At 38.5% G+C, this 24,989-nt stretch overlaps 2 protein-coding genes across 2 annotated transcripts; one reads left to right on the top strand and one right to left on the bottom strand.

The window, feature by feature from the left end:
• The first annotated feature begins 55 nt into the window (after window positions 1–55).
• LOC117994531 (uncharacterized) lies at window positions 56–4,536 on the top strand. Its single transcript, XM_034982461.2, has 4 exons — window positions 56–1,033; window positions 2,150–2,312; window positions 3,074–3,430; window positions 4,138–4,536. The coding sequence occupies exons 1-4, from the start codon at window positions 139–141 to the stop codon at window positions 4,466–4,468; spliced, it is 1,746 nt and encodes a 581-aa protein (XP_034838352.1). The 5' UTR covers window positions 56–138; the 3' UTR covers window positions 4,469–4,536.
• Window positions 4,537–4,984: 448 nt separating this feature from the next.
• On the bottom strand, window positions 4,985–24,859 carry Smox (Smad on X). The gene is made up of 12 exons (XM_034982462.2): window positions 24,338–24,859; window positions 19,569–19,662; window positions 19,004–19,109; window positions 17,895–17,985; window positions 17,084–17,206; window positions 16,374–16,453; window positions 15,330–15,516; window positions 13,203–13,300; window positions 12,213–12,320; window positions 11,703–11,847; window positions 10,840–10,972; window positions 4,985–10,051 (listed from the first exon to the last, which is right to left on the bottom strand). Exons 1-11 carry the CDS (start codon window positions 24,535–24,537, stop codon window positions 10,849–10,851), a joined length of 1,356 nt encoding a protein of 451 aa, XP_034838353.1. The 5' UTR covers window positions 24,538–24,859; the 3' UTR covers window positions 4,985–10,051; window positions 10,840–10,848.
• Between the last annotated feature and the right edge of the window lie 130 nt (window positions 24,860–24,989).

The following is a 24,989-nucleotide window of genomic DNA, read 5'->3' on the forward strand; positions in this document are numbered from 1 at the left end:
TAAGAAGCACACAGAAAAACAATCATTCTGTCATCGAATTTCGAAACAACTTAATATCAAAAAATGTCACCACAATATGCAATATTTATTTGAGTTTTACTTTATTACAAACAAAATTACTCAGCGAATGAACATAATATGATACTCAATCAAAATTACGAGATTCCCGTCAGTTTTACTATATATTTGCTAGTTAAAATAATCTGTAAAGTGTTCAAAAGCCATCTATCAATGCATAATAAACCTACCCTCACCAGTATACCAGAAAGAAGTGAAGTAGACGAAGAAGTGACAAAATGGGTTTCAAAAAAGAAACACGAGGTCTTAAAAGCTAAGTACAAGTGTCTAAAAAAGCTTTTTCAAATCTACGATGCAAGCGTCATTGGTATCTTACCAGAAACTTACGGTCAAGACAATCAAATTCCTGATGATGATCAAAAAATTCGTGAACAAAAATCACGACATACCAAAACCGATGAAAACACTGGTAATTGTATTGAAATAAGTGAAACAGAAAAGTCTGTAGCAACCGCTGTTCTTAAAGACTTAAAACTCGACCAGATTCCCTCTTCAGAATCAAACAAATCCAAAACTATCACCCCTAAATTGAAAGATGATAAAAGCACGCAAGATTCCAAAGAAAATCTTTCAATTGGCAGTGAAAAAGATGTTGAAATCCAACCTCATCCAGTACCCTATTTAGTTATCAATGAAAAGAGGAAGCCGACACGTTTTCAAAGCTTTATTCAAAGACTTCTAGGTATAAGACGTGAAAGATACTCTTATATTATGTCAAATGAACACAAATATGCAGCTAGCGATAATAATATACCAAATAGGTATGAAAAGAGACGTCGAAGAGGCCTAAGGCTCAGGAGAAGTCGACGTCCGAAGAGAACACATTCGGAAAATGATTTGAGAAATGTGAATAGCCCAGTTATACTGTCATATGTGCAAACGATACAGAAGCATTGTCTCATGGATACCACAGCAAGGCATTGCCCGATTGTTGGTTGTAAGATGTTGCTTTATGGTGAGTTTAATCTGCACGCTGAAATTTTAGTGGTTGTCTTCCCACGGCAGAACGATTTGCCCTCAATTTTGAGTTAAACTTAAAAAAATTAAATTTTTTGTATTGAAATAATAAAAAAAAAATCATCAACTCGAAAGTGTGAGAAACAATAGTAATTTACTAGACGTAACGTGAATAGTAGGTAGGTACGTCCACTTGAACCGCGCTGCCAATAAAGTGAAAAGGTTTAGAGCAAAATAAGCTCTCGCGCGTAGCGATACGGCATAAACTAGCCTGCACGAACACGGTACTACTATTGGTTCGAGGTCTCATTCGAGTTCTGTTTTTCTTGATTGTAAATTTGCCATTTTTGACCCTAATAATTTTTTATATTTATAAATCGATTGTAACACCATGACAAGAATACTTCGCTTCGGGAAAACAACCATTACAATTTCAGCGTGTATAGTGCGACAAGGCTCTCTTGGCACTTGAATGACATTGAAAGGGGGGCGCTGTTGGAGAACAAAGGCTTAGAGTATTCAAACAAGAACAAAGAGGACACTTTTCGGCAATGTTAGTTCCGATTTTCGCCACGCGTTAAGATAGCCTTGTCGCACTGTAAGTACAGTACGATTCAAACTTTAATGCGTCTGCGTGAAGTTGCGACACGTGCGCTGTTACCCTCCCCGCTTCCCCGGACACCCAAAATGTGTGTGGTGCGCAACGTCGTGCGCAAACTTCAGGGGCGCATTTAAGTTTGAATCGTACCTCAGAATAAGGACTGTTAGAAGTAGCCCTATTGTGACACTTAATGTTAGAGCAAGATAGCTAAATACATTTAAGCTCTTGTTAAAATGATTATGCTTTGTCCTTATCACCGCGGCCACTTTTTTTTGTTTGTCAAAATGTATTTGTACGTGAGTATTTGAAAAACAACGTGAAGTGTAGAAGGAATGACATTTCACAAGTAAGAAAATCTGCTTGAGCGAGAGCGACTGAGGGGGCCACGCTAGTTGCAAATCTGGACATATCTGTGAGTCGTACTGTACCTAACTAGGTGTATTCTATTGCGGCGATAGAATACAATGCTTATGGTTATGTGGCCGTCAGAAAACTTGCATCAACTATTTTTAGGGATAATAAACTACAACGACCACCTGAACTTGTGCCATTTCACTGAACGAACATACATTTGCGTATATTGCCACGAGGGGTTCTCCAGCGAGCGGGACAAAGCGGTCCATGAGAACGAGCACATTGGCATCACGAAGATAGCTGCTGTACCCTCCACTGCGAGGTGAGATCCTTTCCTATTGGGTCAGAAGGTCCTTCTAACCCAATTTCAGCCACGGGGGCCATTTCAATGAAGTACGGAACCCTCGTTGCGCGAGCCTGACTCGCATTTGGCCGGTTTTTGTAAATAGAGATAGCGAGCAAACGAGCAGGCGCGGTTCACCTGATGTTAAGTGATTACCGCCACCCATGAACATTTGCAGCTCCAGAGGAACTGCGTTGCCGGCCTTTCAGGAATTTGTTGGTCCGTCCCTCGAACCCCTATGGGAATCGAGGCTCAGATTGACTTCCTTACGAGTTTCGTTGAGTTTAAACGTTTAATACTTAGTTAAGTAGGTACCTATGAAAGTAAATAGAAAATAAAAAAGCCATTTATTCCCATACCTACTCCTTTATGCATTACAAAAATGATGTTAGTTTTGTTAATCTATATATATAAAAGGAAAAGGTGACTGACTGACTGACTGACTGACTGACTAATCTATCAACGCACAGCTCAAACTACTGGACGGATCGGGCTGAAATTTGGCATGCAGATAGCTATTATGACGTAGACATCCGCTAAGAAAGGATTTTTGAAAATTCCACTCCTAAGGGGGTGAAATAGGGCTTTGAAATTTTGTAGTCCACGCGGACGAAGTCGCGAGCATAAGCTAGTTACAATATATTTTTGTATTCTTAAATTGCTAAGTTGTTAGTAGGTATTCTTAGTTAGTAGGTACAGCGTTTATCTTATAGTATGTAAGTATGATTTAAAAATTGCAGATTCTCAACCAAAATCGCGAGCAACACGCAAACCGATCCGGAAATAACAAAAATCGACATACCCGAAGACAAACTGAAGAAAATAGTCTCTTTCTTCGACAAAATCGCCGAACCCGATCAAATAATCGCAGAGATCAAGAAAAATCGATGTTCCGACACAAATTTATTGACGCTACATCGGAATCCGAGAACCAATATCGATTCTATGTCTGGATCGGATAACTCTGATTCTGAGAAGACATCGTCTTTGAGGCGTCACAGGACTTGTACTGAAGATTCTGATGGGACGTCTCACTCTAAGTATATCTGCGTACCCCCTGTGAGATGTCAGTTGTGTGGAGAGAATTTTGATTATAGGTGAGTAGGCTAAGTGTAGTACGCGACAGGTGTAGATGGCAATCGGGGTGCGGACACCCGCACAGCCCCCGCGCTAAACTGGTGCGGGCGAGCGCGGGTGTGCTAGCTAAGATAAGCTAGTTTAATATTGGCATGCAAGGTGATGATGATGATGTTGATTCTAGGATCATCATTATCATCATGATGAACCCATCGCCGGCTCACTGCAGAGCACGGGTCTACCACGCTGGCCAAGTGCGGATTAGTAGACTTCACACACCTTTGAGAACATTATGGAAACCTCTCAGGCATGCAGGTTTCCTCAAGATGTTTTCCTTCACCGTAAGCAAGTGATATTTTAATTACTTAAAACGCACATAACTCCGAAAAGTTAGAGGTGCGTGCCCGGGATCAAACCCCCGACCTTCAATTAGAAGGCGGACGTCCTAACCACTAGGCTATCACAGCTTTTTCAGATTCTAGATTTTTTTTTTAAAGAATATTAGCCATGTTAAATGACTAATATTCCCCTTTCCTCTCCTACTAAGCGTCAAGCTTGTGCTAGGAGTAGGTACGACAATAGTGCAACGGGCGGGGTTTGAACCGTCGACCTTTCGGTTTTCAGTCCACTCCTTTACCGGTTGAGCAATTGAGGCTCTAATATATGGGATGAATGAATGATGATGAATAATATGGGATAATAATGCTTTTGTAATGTTTTATTTCAGACGTCAACTAAACCAACACGTGGCCTTACACCATAGCAGCAACGACAAATTCACCAAATACAACAGTTGCGCTGGCATCCTGAACCACCACCAAAACAGTTCCCCAACCCAAAGCCTAACCAGATCGCTCGCATCCACCGATGTATCGAACATATCGAACTCGACCAAGTTATCGCGAAGAAAATCCAATGAGACCTTAACCTATGACCCATCTACTAACATTGTGTATTACACATCTATGGATACGGTGAAAAAACCGAGTTTCGTCCAAAAAGTTCGCAGTAATTTCTGCTATAAATGGGAACCTGGTACTAAGATTATACGTGTCTAAATGTTGTTTGGTGTCGATTTTGTGTTGTTTGGTGATGTTTTATGTAATTATATTTTGTTAGTAAAGTCTGTTTTGTTTTCTTTTAGTGTTGAACTTACTCACTTTTACAGTACACACCTTAGTGACGTCGGTAGCATCAGAAGCACTATAAAAATAATATATGAGCAGAGGTTGACCTCTGTCAGTCAGTTCGACCCTGACTGTATTTATTGTAAGCGCCAGATGTGACCGAATATTGCTTCAATCACATTTAAAATTATGTAGTTATTTCGGGAACTCCTAGCCTAACAAGAAGGTCGATTTCGTAAAACCTGCATCAATCACTATTGGCTGAATTTGTGCGACTCTTGTTGCAACTATGCATTGTAGCCAATAGTGAACGAGCGTCAACCAATCAGAGGTGATTGCGATCGCGACATTGTAGCTGTCATTCTACCGCAATCGAGCAACATCGCTAGCATCAAGTGATGTCGCGTGCTATAAAGGGATTGTAGGGTAGTTGAAAAAAAAAACCAGCAAATTTAAAATAATGATTATAATTTCATTAACATTAAATGCATCTGCATGGCAAATCATTAAAACAAATACCAATATAATAATAATAACCATATTTCATGTAATAATCAGTGTTTGATACATTTGGTTGTATACTAAACTTGAACTAAATTGACAGCACTCCTTGTAATTTGTAACTAGACAGTTCAATCTGTAATCTGTGGTTCAAACTAAAATCCTAATAAAGAGAGAGCCAGCGCGTGCCAGACCTTCCCTATTTTATAAAAGCTGAAAATTTCTCTGCAATTGTCTCCAAACACTGGGAGGAACGTTTGTTTGGATGTTTGTTTGAATCATGGTGGCTGTCTGTCTGTCAAGAAACCTACAGGGTACTTCCCGTTGACCTAGAATCATGAAATTTGCCAGGAAGGTAGGTCTTATAGCAGACATGAGAGGAAAAATCTAAAAGCCGTGAATTTGTGGTTACATCACAAGAAAAAAATTAAAATGTGTTCATGAACAAATATTGCTATTTTCAACTTTCAAAGTAAGATTACCAAATCATATAAAAGTGCTTTACTTGTACATTCTAAAACAGATTTTTATTTATTTTTAGGCATAATAGTTTTTGATTTATCGTGCAAAATGTCGATAAAATACGATTGTAGTACGGAACCCTCAGTGCGCGAGTCTGACTCGCACTTGACCGGTTTTTTGCATGGGTATAGTCAAAGAGATAGGACGAACCGTAAAAGGAAAGTCCTGTCAATGCAATTTAAGTTTTCTATACAACCAAATTGGCACCAATATAAAGAAAAAACAATGTTATAATTTTTTCGTGTGAAAATATACAAATATATAGATTATATGAAAATGTACAGGCGGCCGCGATAATTTCATTTTTTTAAAATTTAACTTTGATATATCTAAAATATGTGCAATATATTTCTTATATGTACTTCATAAGTACATAATAAATTTATGTGAAAAATATATTTTTGACTAGTTCAAATATATTTTTTGAGAATATTTTTTGATGTCGTTCTTTTTTGTACATTTTGAAAAAATATTTTTAAGATTATTATATACAGAAATAATACCGATTTCATTTATATTGTACAGGATGAGTTTTTAACAACTTTATGACATCAAACTTTTATTTTTATAAAATAGATATTTATCAAACCCACGTGATTTCCATTATACATTTTTTTTTTTTTTTAATAATATTAGCCATGTTAAATGACTAATATTCCCCTTCCCTCTCCAACTAAGCGTAAAGCTTGTGCTAGGAGTAGGTACGACAATAGTGCAACGAGCGGGGTTTGAACCGTCGACCTTTCGGTTTTCAGTCCACTCTTGTACCCGTTGAGCTATTGAGGCTCTATATATATTATATCACACACCGGCTTTACTCACGTGTTTAGTCGACGTTAGCCCGACTAGTTTCGAACAAATCCGGGGTCCTTTTAGGGTTCCGTACCTCAAAAGGAAAAACTTATAAGATCACTTTGTTGTCTGTCTGTCTGTCAAGAAACCTACAGGGTACTTCCCGTTGACCTAGTATCATGAAATTTGGCAGGTAGGTAGATCTTATAGCTGACATTTGGGGAAAATCTGAAAACCGTGAATTTATGGTTAGATCACACAAAAAAAATTAAATTGTGGTCATGAACTAATAATTAGTATTTTAAATTTTCTAAGTAATATAACTATATCAAGTGGGGTATCATATGAAAGGTCTTCATCTGTGCATTCTAACCCTGATTTATTTTTATTTTTATGTATCATAGTTTTTGAATTATCCTGCAAAATGTCGAAAAAATACGACTGTAGTACGGAATCCTCATTGCGCGAGCCTGACTCGCACTTGGCCGGTTTTTTCACAGGGACTCAGTTCACGCAGGCGCGGCGTCGCGGTTGAGAATCATTCAACCAACCACAAAAATTGAGATTGATATGATGTTTTTCCGCTTGACAAAAACAACGTTGCTTAGTAACTTATCCACATACTACAAATAGATTGAATATTGAAACGCGACGTTAGATAAACCTAGATAGAAATATAAAAATAAATATCATCCAATTTTTAAGATTAGCCATAAAGGAAAAAAATCATCCTGTACATTTGCGGTCGCCTGTACATATTTACAAACTTAAAGAGTAACATGCACGCCAAAAAATTCTATTGCATCGTGTAAAGTCAAAAATGTATTTAAGGGGCCTTAAGTTCATTAATTTGGACCGTTAAGGTGCCTGTCCACTAAAACAAAGCGGAACGGAGCGGAGATGTGTACATTCAACCAATCAGATTGTTGGGAGGTGACGTGGTACAACTTTCACGTTATCTATCAATAAACTGATTGATTTATTTAATAATCATCTCTACCCCGCTCCGCTTTAGTGGAGAGGCACCCTTAAAGTCTCACTGAGACTTTTTAATGTCCAAGTGTAACAAAAAAAAAACACGTTTTACGTTAAATACGAACAGACCCATCAACTAACGAAATACATGATTTATGTACTATTTTTTCTTAGCTGACTTAAAAGGTACAGTTCTTGGAATTCACGAAGGCGAGTGAACCTTACTTGTGGTTACGTCGTTTACATGGGCATTGTGTAAGTGTGCGTGCATGTTGGACCAATCAGTCGCGAGCAGGCGCTTGCACACTTACAGCCGTACTCAGAGTAGCTTAATCGTTACTTAAGTTTAGTTAAAATGAGACAGAGCTATATCTCTCACATAAATCTGTCTCGTTTTAACTCAATCTTAAGTAACGATTAGCGACTCTGAGTACGGCTGTTAGTGTACCTTACTTATACCGATACGACTTAAACACAAGCATGAGCCACTCGCCTTCGTGAAATGCAAGAACTATACAGAAATCGCTTTTTACAAAAACGCGTACGCAACACGCAATCTCAGAATACCTGGAGAAGTAGCCCTATTGTGACTGTTACTGTTAGAGCGAGATAGCTAAATGTATTTAAGCTCTTATTAGAACGTGACAGAATAATTATTTTTGTCCTTATCACCGTGGCCACTTATTTTGCTTGTCAAGATGTACTTTGTACGTGAGATCTTGACAAACAACGTGAAGTGAGGTTATGTTGACTCAAGTATTTTAAAGAAATAATTTTAATAATTGATTTGTTTTAATAATAAATAATAATTAAAAAAAAATTATATATATAAAAATCGCTCTCTCTTTCTCTCTCTTATAAGAGATAAAGATAAACGAGTGCGGCCGTAGGTATTTTTCTCGGGTCACGTCACCGAATGAGACCAGACTGATACGACCAAAACATCAAAAGGTCAAAAGCGACAGGGACGTGTACTGTCGCTTAAGCGTTTCTGCGATTCATTCCCCTTTTAACTCAGCTAAAAAAATGGATTGTTTATTGCAAACTTCAAAAGAAAAACTTATTTAATATTATACAAGGTGTTAATGAAAAATACACTTTAGCTCCTTACGAATAAGATCGTTTACATAAAAATCGAAGATATTCGCGCGGTCGGAGGGTAGAATTGAAAATGGCAACTGTTTATGACATACTCTTTGAGATAAAGATTTTTTAGGGTTCCCTAGAAAAACAAGGACCCTTATAGTTTCGTCCAGTCCATTTCTCTGTCCGTCTGTTTATTACAGTCATTTCTATGTAATAGTCAGTATGTATATGAGTTAATATGAGTTGCTTAACGGCTTTGTGATAGTTCTAATAAGTTTCAATAATTTTGTAAAGTGGTGATAGTAAAAAGAATACCCGGCTGAGTTTGTTGTGGGCTCTTCTCAGACCTGGGCGCGTTTGGAACCCTCGTAGCTTTAGTTTTAAGTTTGCGTAATAATTGTCACCACTATATCTTACAAATCCAACATCAGACTATCAAAAAGAGTAATTTATTACCTATTTTGAATAAATCATTTGACTTTGACTATAACTTTTCACTATTGTCGGCAATCGGCATCCCTATACCCTACTGACGCAAAAGTTTGGTCATAAACAGCGGCCATTTTGAATTTTATTCTTCAACCGCGCTATAGCTCGCGTCACGAATGTTGAATCCTATTATTTTGTAAAAGTTTACGATATATTGCAAATAAAACATCTGACTGACGCCAGAGGTCAACAAACGTTACGTTAAAGGTCACTCGGAGTCAATGCCGCGTCGTAAGCGGGGCATTGACCTGAGTTTGGAAAATACTAAATCTCTACAAATACAAAATGAGGCAAATGGTTATTGGTATTGGATTGTGTTTAGGTAGTATAGCAATAACGCTAAGTTTTTGCTAGCGTTCTGATTACAATAATATAATTAATCCATACTAATATTATAAATGCGAAAGTGTGTCTGTCTGTCTGCTAGCTTTTCACGGCCCAACCGTTCAACCGATTTTGATGAAATTTGATACAGAGTTAGCTTATATCCCGGGGAAGGTCATGAAGGCTAATTTTCCCGGAAAATTAAAGAGTTCCTACGGGATTTCAAAAAACCTAAATTCACGCGTAGGAAGTCGCGGGCATCGCTAGTAATATAATAAGCAAATGCTTAAAAAGGTATTGTTCTCTTGGAGATGTCTCTCAACAACAAAGTTTTCATAAAATGTAAACTTATTGAAAAATCCTATCACAATGTAAAGAATTATTTAAATGATAAGAAAGCTTGGGAATGAGTTGCTTAACGGCTTTGTGATAGTTCTAATAAGTTTAAGTGATCTTGTAAAGTGGTGATAATAAAAAGAATACCTGTGGGCTCTTCTCAGACCTGAGCGCGTTGGGAACCCTCGTAGCTTTAGTTTTTGAGTTCGTGTAAAAATTATCACCACACTATATCATCTTACAAATGCAACAACTGACTTTCAAAAAGTGTAATTTATTAGATTTTTGAATAAACTATTTGATTTGTTTTGATTTTTCAACATTCGTGACGCGTTCCGTACACATACATACATATAGTATAGTACATGAAATGGTGTAATATCGAGGTATATCAATTTGTTGAGCTACGCTTATGTATATCAAAACTACTCTTTATACTTCTGTGCTGTGTTCTCTTACGCTGATAGACTCTGTGGTTACTGGTTATACCTGCAAAACATGTTTTGGTTTTAAGTTCGAGCAACCTTATTACTGCGGCAGTGGGCAGGCCACGTATGCCACAGAAACGATGGCGCTGGGGCAGACGTATTCTGGAGTGGAGACCGCGTATCGGCAAGCGCAGTGTGGGACGACCTCCAACCCGCTGGACTGACGACCTTAAGAAGCAGCGGGAAGTGGGTGGATGAGGAAGGCAGAGGATCGTGTGTGGTGGCGCGCTCTAGGGAAGGCTCATGTCCAGCAGTGGACGCAAACAGGCTGATTGATTGATTGATACTTATTACAATTGGGTATTTGACTATATCAAAAATCAGTAATTAAAATTATTTCTCAGTGATTATTGAATAGAGGATCTTCCAAAATAAGTAAAATCCACGTCCTTTGTAAGTTTTTAATGTAATAACCATTTTAAATTATCGATTGAACTAAAAAAGTACTTCATTATGATGTTACGTCACATTCCAGTATTTTATAGAATCTCGCATACTAAGCGCACGTTTTGACGTTTAATAAAAAGTCACTGATTTGACTAGTTGTCAAATATCGTATCCAAGCTATAACTACTACTGCTAAATAAAATAAATAGTAAACGCACAAAATTCATAGTTAACCATAGTTATCCATCATCATCATCATTATTATCAACCGATAAACGTCCACAGCTGGACATAGGTCTCTTGTAGGGACTTCCACACGCCACGGTCTTGCGCCACCGCCATCCAGCGACTGTCTGCCACTGCTGCTGGTCTGATGACCTGGTGAGTGGTGCCTGGTGTTACCTGGTGCAGTTAGGACATGGAGGAGCAGGGCAGTGGGGGGGAGCCCATCTGCGTCAGCACGCGATCCAGCCACTGTAGGGGCCCGTTGAGATGCAGCTCGATCCAACAGGGCGTCGACGTCACTGTCTGCCGCCTAAGGAGAAAAAATTTCATGATAAATCTATATAATATATAAAAGGAAAAGGTGACTGACTGACTGACTATCAACGCACAGCTCAAACTACTGGACGGATCGGGCTGAAATTTGGCATGCAGATAGCTATTATGACGTAGGCATCCGCTAAGAAAGGGTTTTTGAAAATTCAACCCCTAGGGGGGTCAAATAGGGGCTTAAAATTTGTATAGTCCACGCGGACGAAGTCGCGAGCATAAGCTAGTACAACAATAAAAACCGTCCAAGTGCGAGTCAGGCAGGCGCACTGAGGGCGATTCTCAGTGCGCCTGCCTGTCTACTGTCGTAATTTTTCGACATTTTGCACGATAATTCAAAAACTATGATTCATAAAAATAAATAAAAATCTGTTTTAGAATGCACAGGTGAAGCCCTTTCATATGATACCCCACTTGATACAGTTCCTGTATTTAGGAACCCGTATTCAGCGCCCCAGCCTTCGACGAAGCATGAGCTTCGTCATTCGTATGGTGCACATTCGGGTGAGCTGGAACACCACCTCGAAGCCCTGGGATACAACTGGGAGTGCAGGACTCTTAAATCCTCAGCTTTGAGGGTCTAGAGATGGAGAGCCTACCAAGCCTGCTTAGCTGGAACACCTCATAAATCTTCAGTGAGAGGCTTTCTATGAACTCCTCAATTTTGAAGGTCCAGCTGTTAAGTTTTGAGGGTCTGGAGGTGGAGTAGTCACCTGTATTCAGCGCCCCAGCCTTTGACGAAGCTCATTCGTATGGTGCACATTCGGGTGAGCTGGAACACCGCCTCGAAGCCCTGGGACACTGACTGGGAGAGCAGCGCTGCGAATTCCTGGTTGTTGAATATCTTGAGGTTGCAACCTGGAAAAAGCAAACCATTTTCTTGAAGTCAGATCATTCTTAAGGTTAAGCAGTTCTTTTTTACCTCTATCAAAAACACGACACTACGCTTACATGGGCCATTTTTAGGCAATTGTTGCTCGGCAACACGTATGGATAGATCTGGAGCAATAAGTGGAGCAATCTGGAGCAATTATTTAAACGTTGTTTAAATAATTGCTCCAGATTGCTCCACTATTGCTGAAATTTTCAGGCATTGCTGGGTATTGCAGTAAATTGCTGGGTATTGCAGTAAATTGCTTCGTATTGCAGTAAATTGCTTCATGATTAGTCATTTAACATGGCTAATATTCTTTTTCTTTTTTTTTTTAAAGAGGTGCACTTACCGGGGGGTATTTTGCACACTGTTGCAGGATGCCAGCCATACCGCTGGTTGCAGTTGGGACTCTGAACGAATATAGATGAATCGCTCAGACATTCCGCGAACACTTCACCTGAAAACAACGAAAGTTAACATGAAATAAGTTATAAGTCCCGCAAATTGCTATTGCGCTGCAACCATGACTCATCAACATCGAAATGACGTTATTTTGACGTCAGTCGAAATGAAAATATACCATCAGCTCGAAACTTCAGTCTAGTGCTGACGTTACTAAAATGGCGTTTCACGAAGTTTCACGGCAACGTTCGATAAAATTTTCATAGATGGCGCTAAATAAACCCACCACTAAAGATGAAAAATAATACCTATATCTATATGATCTATGCTTTAATTTTTTTAATTTGAATCGAAAACGAAATTATTTAATTACTTCTATTATAGTTCACAGATTTTGTGGGGAAGAAACGTAAGGAAAATTGCAGTGCACGCTAGCTTTTACTCTTCATCTATGTCATTGATTGACACTAAGTAAAGTAAAGTAAAAGTAAAATATGCTTCATTGTACACCAAAACCAAAACAATAGACATATAACAAAGATAGCATGTACAATAGGCGGCCTTATCGCTAAAATAGCGATCTCTTCCAGGCAACCTTAGGGTAGAGGATATTATAAAAATTAAAGAAAGCGGAAGGGGTGTACTAATTAAATAAAGTAAATATATATAATATACGTATGTATATATATATATATATATCTATAAAAAAAACCAGTAAATAAGTAAAAAAAACACTACCTAAACATTAAAGCATAGATCATATAGATACAGGTATTATATTTCATCTTTAGTGGTGGGGTTATTTAGCGCCATCCATATAAAATTTATCGAACGTTGCCCTGAAACTTCCTCATTTCCGGGCCTCATACTAGTCGTCTGTAAGTATCGTAATGTAAGAAGGGCCTAATGGCCCGTAACTGTGCACACATACACTCACCGCCAATGTAGTAAAGCCGGACGCCCTTGCCGATATGTCTGCGAGTTTGTTCCACCACCTCGTTCCTGTTCACGTTGGACAGAAGGCCGAGGCAAAACCTGCGGACGAAACATATTCAGGTGAATTACGTCCTGAGGCGATTTTTCCGGACGACTTAATTAATGGTAGTGTCATTAGAGGAGATAATTCTTCACGAGACCAGGTATTTGCAGATTTTTAGGGTTCCGTACCTCAAAAAGAAAAACGGAACCCTTATAGGATCACTTTGTTGTCTGTCTGTCTGTCTGTCAAGAAACCTACAGGGTACTTCCCGTTGACCTAGAATCATGAAATTTGGCAGGTAGGTAGATCTTATAGCTGACATTAGGGGAAAAATCTGAAAACCGTGAATTTAGGGTTAGGTCACACAAAAAAAAAAAAATTATGAACTAATAATTAGTATTTTCAACTTTCAAAGTGAGTGACTATATCAAGTGGGGTATCATATGAAAGGTCTTCACCTGTACATTCTAAAACAGATTTTTATTTATTTTTATGCATCATAGTTTTTGAATTATCGTGCAAAATGACGAAAAAATACGACTGTAGTACGGAACCCTCATTGCGCGAGCCTGACTCGCACTTGGCCGGTTTTTTTTAATTTATAGACTAGCGCTTGGCTGCAATCAGACCAGCTGCGCGATTGCGGTAGAATGACAGCTACAATGTCACGATCGCAATCATCTCTGATTGGTTAACGCTCGCTCACTATTGGCTACAATGCATTGTTGCAACAAGAATCGCACAAATTCAGCCAATCAGAACAATTGAGATTGTAATAATGATTGATGCAGGTTTTTGACAATCGCCCTACTGGTGGCAAGTGATGATGCAGAGCGCTAAGATTTTCTTTTTTTTTTAAGAATATTAGCCATGTTAAATGACTAATATTCCCCTTTCCTCTCCAACTAAGCGTCAGGCATGTGCAACGGGCGGGGTTTGAACCGTCAACCTTTCGGTTTTCAGTCAACCTTTTACCGGTTGAGCTATTGAAGCTCTAAATTGAAGGGGAAAACGGATGCTGGAGTTCCTCCTGAATGAAGGCCAGAATTTAGACAATTAAGATTTATACCCCACTTTTAGGACCATTTTAGAACCATTTATTTCAGAACCAGGTGGCATATTACTCACAGAAAGTTCCTTAGGAAGTCGGGTATCTTAAGATGAATCAGACTGGTGGGAATTTATAGATTTCAGCAATGAAAGATTGGTATCATGGAAGGATCTGGGTCACCCCATTCCTCCCGGAGATAATTTTTTCATTCTTCTTCTCAATCGTTCACTTTTGACAAAGTAGTCGTGGCTATGTATTAGGGTTCATTCCCGGGAATTCTCGAGCCGAGATTTCCCGGGAAATCGGTGGTCTTTGTTCCAGGGAAATCAAGCTCGAGAAAACTCGAGAACTCGAGAAATCATATTTGAGTCTATGAAATTATAAAATAAAACGATTTGCGTTTGCCGTTTGTTTTAAATGCAAAAATTTCATTTGATTTTTTTTTCTAATTATCATGCCAAAAATGGTGCTGTGATTGTAATTTAATTATAAGTTAGGATAAGGTTAACGTTTTCATGTTGAAATTTTTGTTTATTGTTTGTTTTGTTTAAAAGAAAGAAGCTAGAAGTTTTAAGTTGATTTTTTTTCTTTTTAATGCTGTGCTTGTGCTGTAATTGTATATATGTATAAGTCACAAATGTCAGAATAGCTTATTTTTTTAGTTTTCTTTAAGAAAAAGAAGCTAATTATGTTGAAGACTGTCAATAAAAGTCTTATAATTATTTTGGTACTTTTATTTGAGAGGAAACCACTGAATTTGTTGATTAATCGCATTATTGGAACCGAAGAATATGCAAATCCGTACGTAAATGTAAATTTCTCGACAACCCGAGAATACCCGAGAAATTAGCCTCGAGAATTCTCGAGACCCGAGAAATTGATAAGCTCGAGAAATCATGAACCCTACTATGTATTCTTCATTGCTGCTAGTGCGATCTCTTAAGAAGGTAGGATATCTTAAGGGAATATCACCGCTTGGACAAAACAAATTTTAAGGGACACTTCTGTCCCATTGGATCAGAAGTAAGATTCACCTCTCACTGTTGCTGGGGTCCGTGAAGCCGTCGACAGTGATCGAGGGTTGTGAGGCGTGGAAGGTCTCCCCCACGCGCGTGTTCAGCTCGTAGTAGCTGATGCTGCACCAGAACGCTGGCTCGTGGTACAGGACCGGAGCTGCCTCCGTTGCTAGGTTGCCGGGGGATGGAGTTAGTCGGGTCAGGTCTGGAACAAATGGGGGAAATCTGTTGGTAAATGGAAATCCATACTAGTCTATAATATAAAAATGAATCACTAAATGTGTTGGTCATCGCAAATCTCGAGAACAGCTGAACCGATTTCGCTAATTCTTTTTTTATAATATTCCTTGAAGTACGAGGATGGTTCTAACGGAGAGAAAAATTTAAAAAATTTGAATCAACTGTTAGGCTGAACGAAGTTCGCCAGGGCAGCTAGTAATATTATAAATTCGAAAGTGTCTGTGTGTGTCTGTCTGTTATCTTTCCACGGCCTATCTATCAATTTTAAGGAAAGGACAGAGATAGCTTGTATCCCAGAGACAGTTTTATTTTAGAAAATTTAGGCGCTCTCACGGGGATTTTTAAAACCTAAATCATAGTGAATTACCGACTTCAAACACCACCTCTGTAACTCTAGCATACAGATTTCCTCACGATGTTTTCCTCCACCGTTACGGCAAGTCATGTTTGACTGCTTCAAACGTACATAGCACCTAAAAGTTAGAGTTGCGTACTCAGAATCGAACCCGCGACCCTCTGAATAGGAACCCAACGTACTAACCACTAGGGTACCATAAAAATCCATACTAATATTATAAATGCGAAAGTGTGTCTGTATGTATGTCTGTCTGTCTGTCTGCTAGCCTTTCACGGCCCATCTATTCAACCAATTTTGACGAAATTTGGTACAGAGATAGGGGGATCCCGGGGAAGGACAAGGGCTTTTAATCCCGGAAAATCAGAGCTCTCACGGAATTCTGAAAACCGAAATCCACGCGGACGAAGTCGCGGGATCTAGTAAAATAATAATAATGAATGGTACAAAATTGTCAACAAACTCACTCATGTTGTCGTTGTGGTCCATCGGGTCACCGTCCTCGCTCATGTAGCCAGGCGGAGGGGTCTCCACGGACGACGAACTTCTGTTCACAGAAAACCACGCGTCACGAGGGGTCTGTAACCCATGCTCTATCGGTTAAACTACGCACTCATCCGATCCGAGTCCGTGAAAATACGTTCCGAAGTAGTCATAGAACTATTTGTATATGACATATGGCGTAGATATTTTTTTTATCGGTATTTGCACGGATTCGGATCGGATGAGTGCGTGATCGCTCTAACTCTCTTTTAAAACTAAATTACGACCTTTCCTAATTAATTATATTAATCAGAGATAATTGTACACTAATCATTTTTAAGATTAGATAACGAATTGGCAGCCATTATCTGATACTATACTCATTGGTATACCCAAATGACTCATGCTTTTGTGCATCATACTATTTCTCACCCTAACTTCATTAACGAATTGATAACCGTTACATGCTACTAGAGTTCTCCATAATGTTCTCAAAGGTGTGTGAAGTCTACCTATCCGCACATGGCCAGCGTGGTAGACTATGGCCAAAACCCTTCTCACCCGCGCTCTGTAGTCAGCCGGCGATGGGTTGATCATCATGATAATGACATGCTACTATATCCTGCAGATACCGCCCATCACGTTCACAACGCCCACCACGCCACTATCCATAGGTATACCCCCAATGACTCACAATTGTACGGTGGTGTTGCCAGGCACCTGCTGCGCCAGCGTGGCTTCTAGATACAGCGCGCTGTGGCCGCCCACCGCGCCCACAACGCCCACCACACTCTGCATCACGCCGCTACCATATATACTGTTGAAAGTGAAAACATTTTTACAAACGTGAATTTGGCGAGTTAAAGAAAATTTACACAAACAATACAAATAACCATGTGTCAGTTATATTATTAAATCTAGATAAAATTTATTGTTGGCAAATATTGGTGCTCATCCTGAATTTTAGGTGTGTCAGGGGCTCGGATTCCGAAACTGATTCCATTTCAAATTCAAGATGGTGGACTACGTTTTTAAAAAAAATCGGCCAAGTGCGAGTCAAGCTTGCGCAATGAGGGTTCCGTACTACAGTCGTATTTTTTCGACATTTTGCACGATAATTCAAAAACTATGATGCATAAAAATAAATAAAAATCTGTTTTAGAATTTACAGATGAAGACCTTTCATATGATACCCCACTTGATATAGTTATCTCACTTCGAAAGTTGAAAATACTAATTATTAGTTCATGACCACAATTTAATTTTTTTTGAGTGATCTAACCCTAAATTCACGGTTTTCAGATTTTTCCCCAAATGTCAGCTATAAGTGCCAAACCTACGTGCCAAATTTCATGATTCTAGATCGACGGGAAGTACCCTGTAGGTATAAGTGATCCTATAAGGGTTCCGTTTTTCTTTTTGAGGTACGGAACCCTAAAAATGGAGTTTCACTTCTTGCATAACTCACTGGATAAGGACACAACATATTTTACTTAGATATTCACCTATCGTGGTCGTGGTGCTGTTGGTAGTCGTATGGCGGCGGTGCGCGCACCTCGCCCTCCGCGCACCGCGGCACAAGGATAGGCGGCAACACTGAAGAACAATTTATTTTTTTAAATTGTTTCATTTGATATCGGATAAAGTTAGTACTTTGAATTGATAAACTATGATGACAGCTAGTAAATAAAAACGTTAAATGAAAAAACCGGCCAAGTGCGAGTCAGGCTCGCGCAATGAGGGTTCCGTACTACAGTCGTATTTTTCGACATTTTGCAGGATAATTCAAAAACTATGATACATAAAAATAAATAAAAATCTGTTTTAGAATGCACAGGTGAAGACCTTTCATATGATACCCCACTTGATATAGTTATCTTACTTAGAAAATTGAAAATACTATTCGTTCGTGACCACAAAATAATTTTTTTTGTGTGATGTAACCGCAAATTCACGGTTTTCAGATTTTTCCCCAAATATCAGCTATAAGATCTACCTACATGCCAAATTTCATGATTCTAGGTCAACGGAAAGTACCCTGTAGGTTTCTTGACAGACAGACAGATAGACAGACAGACAGACAACAAAGTGATCCTATAAGGGTTCCGTTTTTACCAAAAAAAACCGTAAATTAAAACGATGTGTAGTAGACCTTTAGTCTGAAGTTATTTATTAAAAAAACTAGCTGATGCCCGCGACTTCGTCCGCGTGGAATTAGGTTTTTAAAAGATCCCGCGGGAACTCTTTGATTTTCAGGGATGAAAAGCAGCCTATGTCCTTCCCCGGGATGCAAGCTATCTCTGTACCAAATTTCGTTAAAATCGGTTGAACGGGTTGGCCGTGAAAAGCTAGCAGACAGACAGACACACTTTCGCATTTTTAATATTAGTATGGATTTTGTGCAAATATTCCAGAAATGCTGGGCAGTCACATAGCCCTGGGCTAAATTGTATTTAGATAAGATTAATAAAACTTGCACCTCAACTTTAATTTTCTACTTTACACACTTGCAACATAACAATTATGTTATGTTGCAACTTGCAAGTGCTCAAAAAACATCAAAAATTTCAAAAATTCAAAAATAAAATTTTTCAATTTAAATATAGGAACTTACCAGGCGAGTCTATTTTATTATAATGATAAGGGTTGATGCACACTTCGTCCTTTTTCAACTGATATGCGTATTCGCAGTGGTCCACTGGCTTTAGTTCATGTTGACTCTAGAAAATATATACAGGGTTAGATAAAAAATATCAGAAAGCTCTCGGCACGTAATTGTTATCATTAAAACTAACAACTTTAGTTCTACGACTTTTTCAAAATTCCGTATTCATTTATTTCATACTAAAAATTGAATAAATTCTGTAAACAAACCGATGTACAATAACAAGTAATAACCATTGACTTATATATTACTTCGTATGGACAGGGCTATTGAACAAACAAAATCGCACCGACTCAGTGGTGCTTTAGCACCAATGCAACCTCAGTGACGTCTGGATTTCAAACGGGTCGTTCATTAGTATCTAAGAGTGGCGCTGATTTATTTGGTTCCAAAACCGTGAAAAATGGTATAACCCTCCTACGTTAGTATGAAGAAAGCAAGGAACTGCCACCCTCTTAATATCTGTCTGTGGTTGGCAGATTTCCCTTATGGGATACGGAACCCATATACTAACCTGTAGCTGCGGCCACCGCCACAGCCTGCAGTAGACAACATGCGGCAACCCCTTCCTGTACTGTCCATTTATCACGTTGTCATTGGGCTTCACTCTGAAAATATATTATTCTTTTATTATTGACATGACAATAAGAGGAAAGGGCTCATAAGAAAGCTCAGAGTCACTCAGCGGGCGATGGAGAGAGCTATGTGCGGAGTTTCTCTACGGGATCAAATCAGAAATGAGGAGATCCGTAGGAGAACTAGAGTACCCGACATAGCTCAACGGGTTGCGAAGCTGAAGTGGCAATGGGCAGGGCACATAGTTCGTACAACCGATAGACGTTGGGGTCCCAAGGTGCTGGAATGGCAACCTAGCACCGGAAGACGCAGCGTTGGAAGACCCCCCCACTAGGTGAACGGACGACATCAGACGAGTCGCAGGGAGCCGCAGGATGGCGGCGGCGCAAGACCGTGGCGTGTGGAAGTCCCTACAAGAGACCTATGTCCAGCAGTGGACGTCTATTAGTTGATGATGATGATGAATAAGAGGAAGACCCGTCACTATACCCTATCCGAGGAATGAAGTTAGTGTAGCACTCTCTCTGTAACATAATCCCATTCAAATGATACAAGCAAAAATCTCAGTGAGCATTAACCATTTTGAGTCACCGACCAGACAACAAGTCAGTCAGACTCGCGCGACGAGGGTTTCATACTACAGTCATATTTTTTCCACATTTTGCACGATAAATCAAAAACTATTATCCATAAAAATTTTAAATAAATAAAAATCTGTTTTAAAATATACAGGTAAAGCCCTTTCATATGATACCCCACTTAGTATAGTAATCTTACTTTGTAAGTTGAAATTACGAATTATTTGTTGAACACATTTTAATTTTCTTGTGATGTACCTAACCACAAATTCACGGTTCAAAGTCAAAGTCAAATGATTTATTCAAAATAGGTAATAAATTACTCTTATTGATTGTCTGGTATAGTGTTAGATTTGTAAGATAAGATAGTGGTGATAATTATAACGCAAACTTAAAACTAAAGCTACGAGGGTTCCAAACGCGCCCAGGTCTGAGAAGAGCCCACAACAAACTCAGCCGGGTATTCTTTTTATTATCACCACTTTACAAATTTATTGAAACTTATTAGAACTATCACAAAGTCGTTAAGCAACTCATTCCCAAGCTTGCTTATCATTTAAATAATCCTTTACATTGTAATAGGAAAGGTTTTAGGAATTATTCCTTTACTTGTGCCTTAGAATAGAATAGAATAGAATAGAATAGAATAGAATAGAATAGAATGTTGTTTGTTGCCTGTCTGTCAAGAAACCTACAGGGTACTTCCCGTTGACCTAGAATCATGAAATTTGGCAGGTAGGTAGATCTTATAGCTGACATTTGGGGAAAAATCTGAAAACCGCGAATTTAGGGTTAGATCACACAAAAAAAAATTAAATTGTGGTCATGAACTAATAATTAGTATTTTCTACTTTCGAAGTGAGTGGCTATATCAAGTGGGGTATCATATGAAAGGTCTTCACCTGTACATTCTAAAACAGATTTTTATTTATTTTTATGCATCATAGTTTTTGAATTATCGTGCAATATGTCGAAAAAATACGACTGTAGTACGGAACCCTCATTGCGCGAGCCTGACTCGCACTTGGCCGGTTTTTTTCCTTTAGAACATCTTCAGTGATTGCCAAATATTACTTAACTTTGCACCACACTAATTATTTATTTACTTAATATTACAAACATTATCCATACTTAAATGCGAGAGTGTGTTTGTCTGTTTGTCTGGCTGCTAGCTTTTCATGGCCCAACAACAGTTTAACCGATTTTGATGAAATTTTGTTCAGAGGTAGATTGCATTCCGGAAATAGACATAGGCAACTGTTTATCCCGGGGAATCAAAGATTACCAATGGGATTTAAAAAAAACCGGCCAAGAGCCAAATTTCATGATTCTAGGTCAACGGGAAGTACCCTGTAGGTTTCTTGACAGACAGACAGACAGACAGACAGACAGACAACAAAGTGATCCTATAAGGGTTCCGTTTTTCCTTTTGAGGTACGGAACCCTAAAAATTAAATCCACGCAGACACAGTCGCGTCCCGTAGGCTCATCTAGTAGGTACTTATTATTTTTATCACCTATAAAAAGAGCTAATAATTTTACATAAGTCTATATTTTATTATAATACTTATGTATATACTTATGTGTGGCTATCAATATATAATTACAATTTTTTGCTGAATATTATTTCACAACCCTGGCAAAAAATATTTAAGTGAAATAACACCAGGGTACCTACTAGTCATTAAAAAAAATCTATGCAAAACAAATATGATTGGAAATTCGAAAAAAGATTTGCGTAAATACTTACGATTATGCAGCCAAACGTATCGACATAAAATAATCGTATAACTGACCACCGCAATGCAGTAAAAGACAAAGAAAATCGTCCTAACCAGAGTCTAATAAGAATAATTTACAAATTATTCACATCCGAATCGTTTTTCAATGCACAATTTAACGATTTTTTAAACGAAACACACAGTTCTCAACACAGAAAATCGAAGTTTATGCACGCACTAGTAAAATTCACTCAATTTCTTATAAGTTCAGTCAAAATAGCGTTTAAAAATAGCAATTAATATCGCGAGGTCCAAAAATGGTCCGCCATATTAGCTAAAAGCAATTCACATTTGTTTTGACGGCGATATGACCTTCCTTTTTGATTTTGCGTCCTGTCTACGGTTATGTCACCAAAATGCGGTGGGCATTGAACAGAGCGGGGTCAACGCACCCTCCCGGGCTATGACATTCGGCCGGGTTATACGCCTTCGGTTCATGGCTGTGGTGCGGGGTTTTCCTCAAACACCTATACAATTAGTTTAGATAGGCGTATTTATATTAATGAACGTATATTAGTTCTTTAATAGAATAAAATTTGAATGAACGTGTCGTAAAAATTGAATAGCAAATAGATGTACTAATGTCGTCGTAGTCGTCTTATTCAGGGTTCCGTACCCAAAGGGCATCTACAGGGCCGTCTTTACCCGGGGGTTCAAGGTGTGCGATGCAACTGAGTGCAGAGTCCTAGGGGGTGCACCTCAATCTCAAATCTTTAGAGCCTCAATAGCTCAACCGCTATAGGAGTGGACTGAAAACCGAAAGGTCGACGGTTCAAACCCCGCCCGTTGCACTATTGTCGTACCTACTCCTAACACAAGCCTGACGATAATATTAGTCAGCCTGGGAATATTAGTCATTTAACATGGCTAATATTCTTTAAAAAATAATAAAAATAAAAAATAAAAAAATAAGGTGACAAGCCGGGCAAAATGCCACGAGCCCACGGATCAAGGTCCCCACAGCCCTCGAGGGCCGTGGTCCAAAAGAAAAATTCGAGCTCGTTTTATCAAATTGCGAATATCTACTTAGATTTCATTTGGAGGGGTGTCAAAAAGGAGAAAAATATGTGCCAAGTATACACCTCCCTTGAGCGATGTCGTAAAAAAAATTGCCACTCGCTTCGCTCGCGCTTTCTAAAATTTTACCTAGAATTCACTTATTTTCTAAGATATTTTTTTTAAATCTCGCTTCGCTCACGTCTATAGGTATGTGTGCTGGTGACTATGTGCCTACTGTTAATGGCATATAGGAAAAAATAATCTTTTGTAAGTCTAAATTATAAAGGTTCTTAAAATATGAAGATCTAAACAAAATAATTTGAAAAAAAAATTGCAAAAGGAGGCCTGGGGAACACCAAAATGGAATCTTGCACCACAGGCAAAGCTGAACCGGACTAGGGGGAAAGGGGGGGGGGGGCGGCCGCAGGCTGACTTTCGCACCCCTGCGCCTAATATGTTTAAGCGGGCTTTGCTACTGGTCCCTATTACTAAGCCTTTGTTGTCCGTCCGTCAGCGGGCTGTATGTAAAGAGTTGAAACTTTTGTAGAATGTGTATGCTTATGCGTTTATGCTTCTATGAGCTGCACGCCACTGTCTATACCCATGCATTAAATCACGTCAATCCATTGCACCGTTGCGACGTGATTGGACAAACCAACAAAGTACAAACCAAAACAAACACACTTTTGCATTTATAATAAAAGTACTGATTAATTAAAATCTAATTGGAACCTTATGTGCTAAAACGTGACAGAATATGAAGCCAGGAATTATCCTGGCTTCATATTGTAGAAACGATATATACCCCTGTATTCACAATCATTACTATGAGGTCTCACAGTGCGCTTGAACGTACAGTGTGTGGTTCCACCAATCAGATTATTTTGTCATGCCAATTTTCGATAATCTGATTGGTGGAATTCACACTATGCATACGAGCACACTGTGCGATTTCATAGTAATGATTGTGAATACGGGTGTAAGAAGCTTATTCTAGTTGCAATAAATGACTAAAATGTAAATAATTTTAAATACATCAAAAATTGCAGACTGGCAGGAATCGAACAGGAAAAAATAGACTGAAATGTAATTCAACAACTCTTTTAAATGTAAACAAAGAATTATAGGCAAATATTTGACAATTTTTATTATGTGAACTCTAAGCAACCTTCATATTTAATTAGGTTTCGCTGAATTTATTGTTTACAAACATACCTTTGTCCAAAACCAATATTTAGGCAAATGAATTTGGCAAATAGATATAGCTCTTCTAATTTTATTGGTTATCTGAGGATTATTTAAAAACAAATTTTAGACAAAAATATTTTTGTACAAAAAATAACACATACCTGGGTATTGTAACGCACTTTGTGTGACTGCTCTGGTTAGACAATGCCTTCTCCAGTTCCTCAATAGCACCGCTCTTCTTCAGTTTCTTCACGAGGCTTTTCACAGCCTTTTCAGACCATTTATCCTCGGCTGAAGACCCTTCCGGACCCTTTTTCCATCCCAACAAACGCTTTACGACAGGCGGTGTTAGCGGAAACATTCCGCGAATCCACTATTTAGCTCACACACGTTAAAACATTTGGATAGCAAATTAGGTTTGTACGAAAATTAGTAAATATTCCGCATTTAGATTAACTGTAGGGCATCGGCCATTATTGAATTAATTTTTAAATTGACAGGAGTGTACACTTTCCTGGCATTTTGTCAATCAACAAATTGTCTGTCTCTTTCACTCTTGTTAAATAATAATATTGATAAAATCTATAATTTATTAAAGTCACTAAAATAACAAGTTTCTTTGTTCAGTTGTTCTTCTATGTTTCAGGTTACTTTTAGATTTTTAGGCCCTTTTTAAGTTATTTTTGTTTTTTTGTACATTTAAATTCATGATTCATTATTAGGTGTTACCATTTTTTAACCTTAGACCGGTTTTAATCGGTTTCTGTTCAAATTATACAAATAAATATTTCTAATTATAATTAATTAATAGTA

Source organism: Maniola hyperantus, chromosome 27 (assembly GCF_902806685.2).
Source record: "Maniola hyperantus chromosome 27, iAphHyp1.2, whole genome shotgun sequence".
NCBI lineage: Eukaryota > Metazoa > Arthropoda > Insecta > Lepidoptera > Nymphalidae > Maniola > Maniola hyperantus.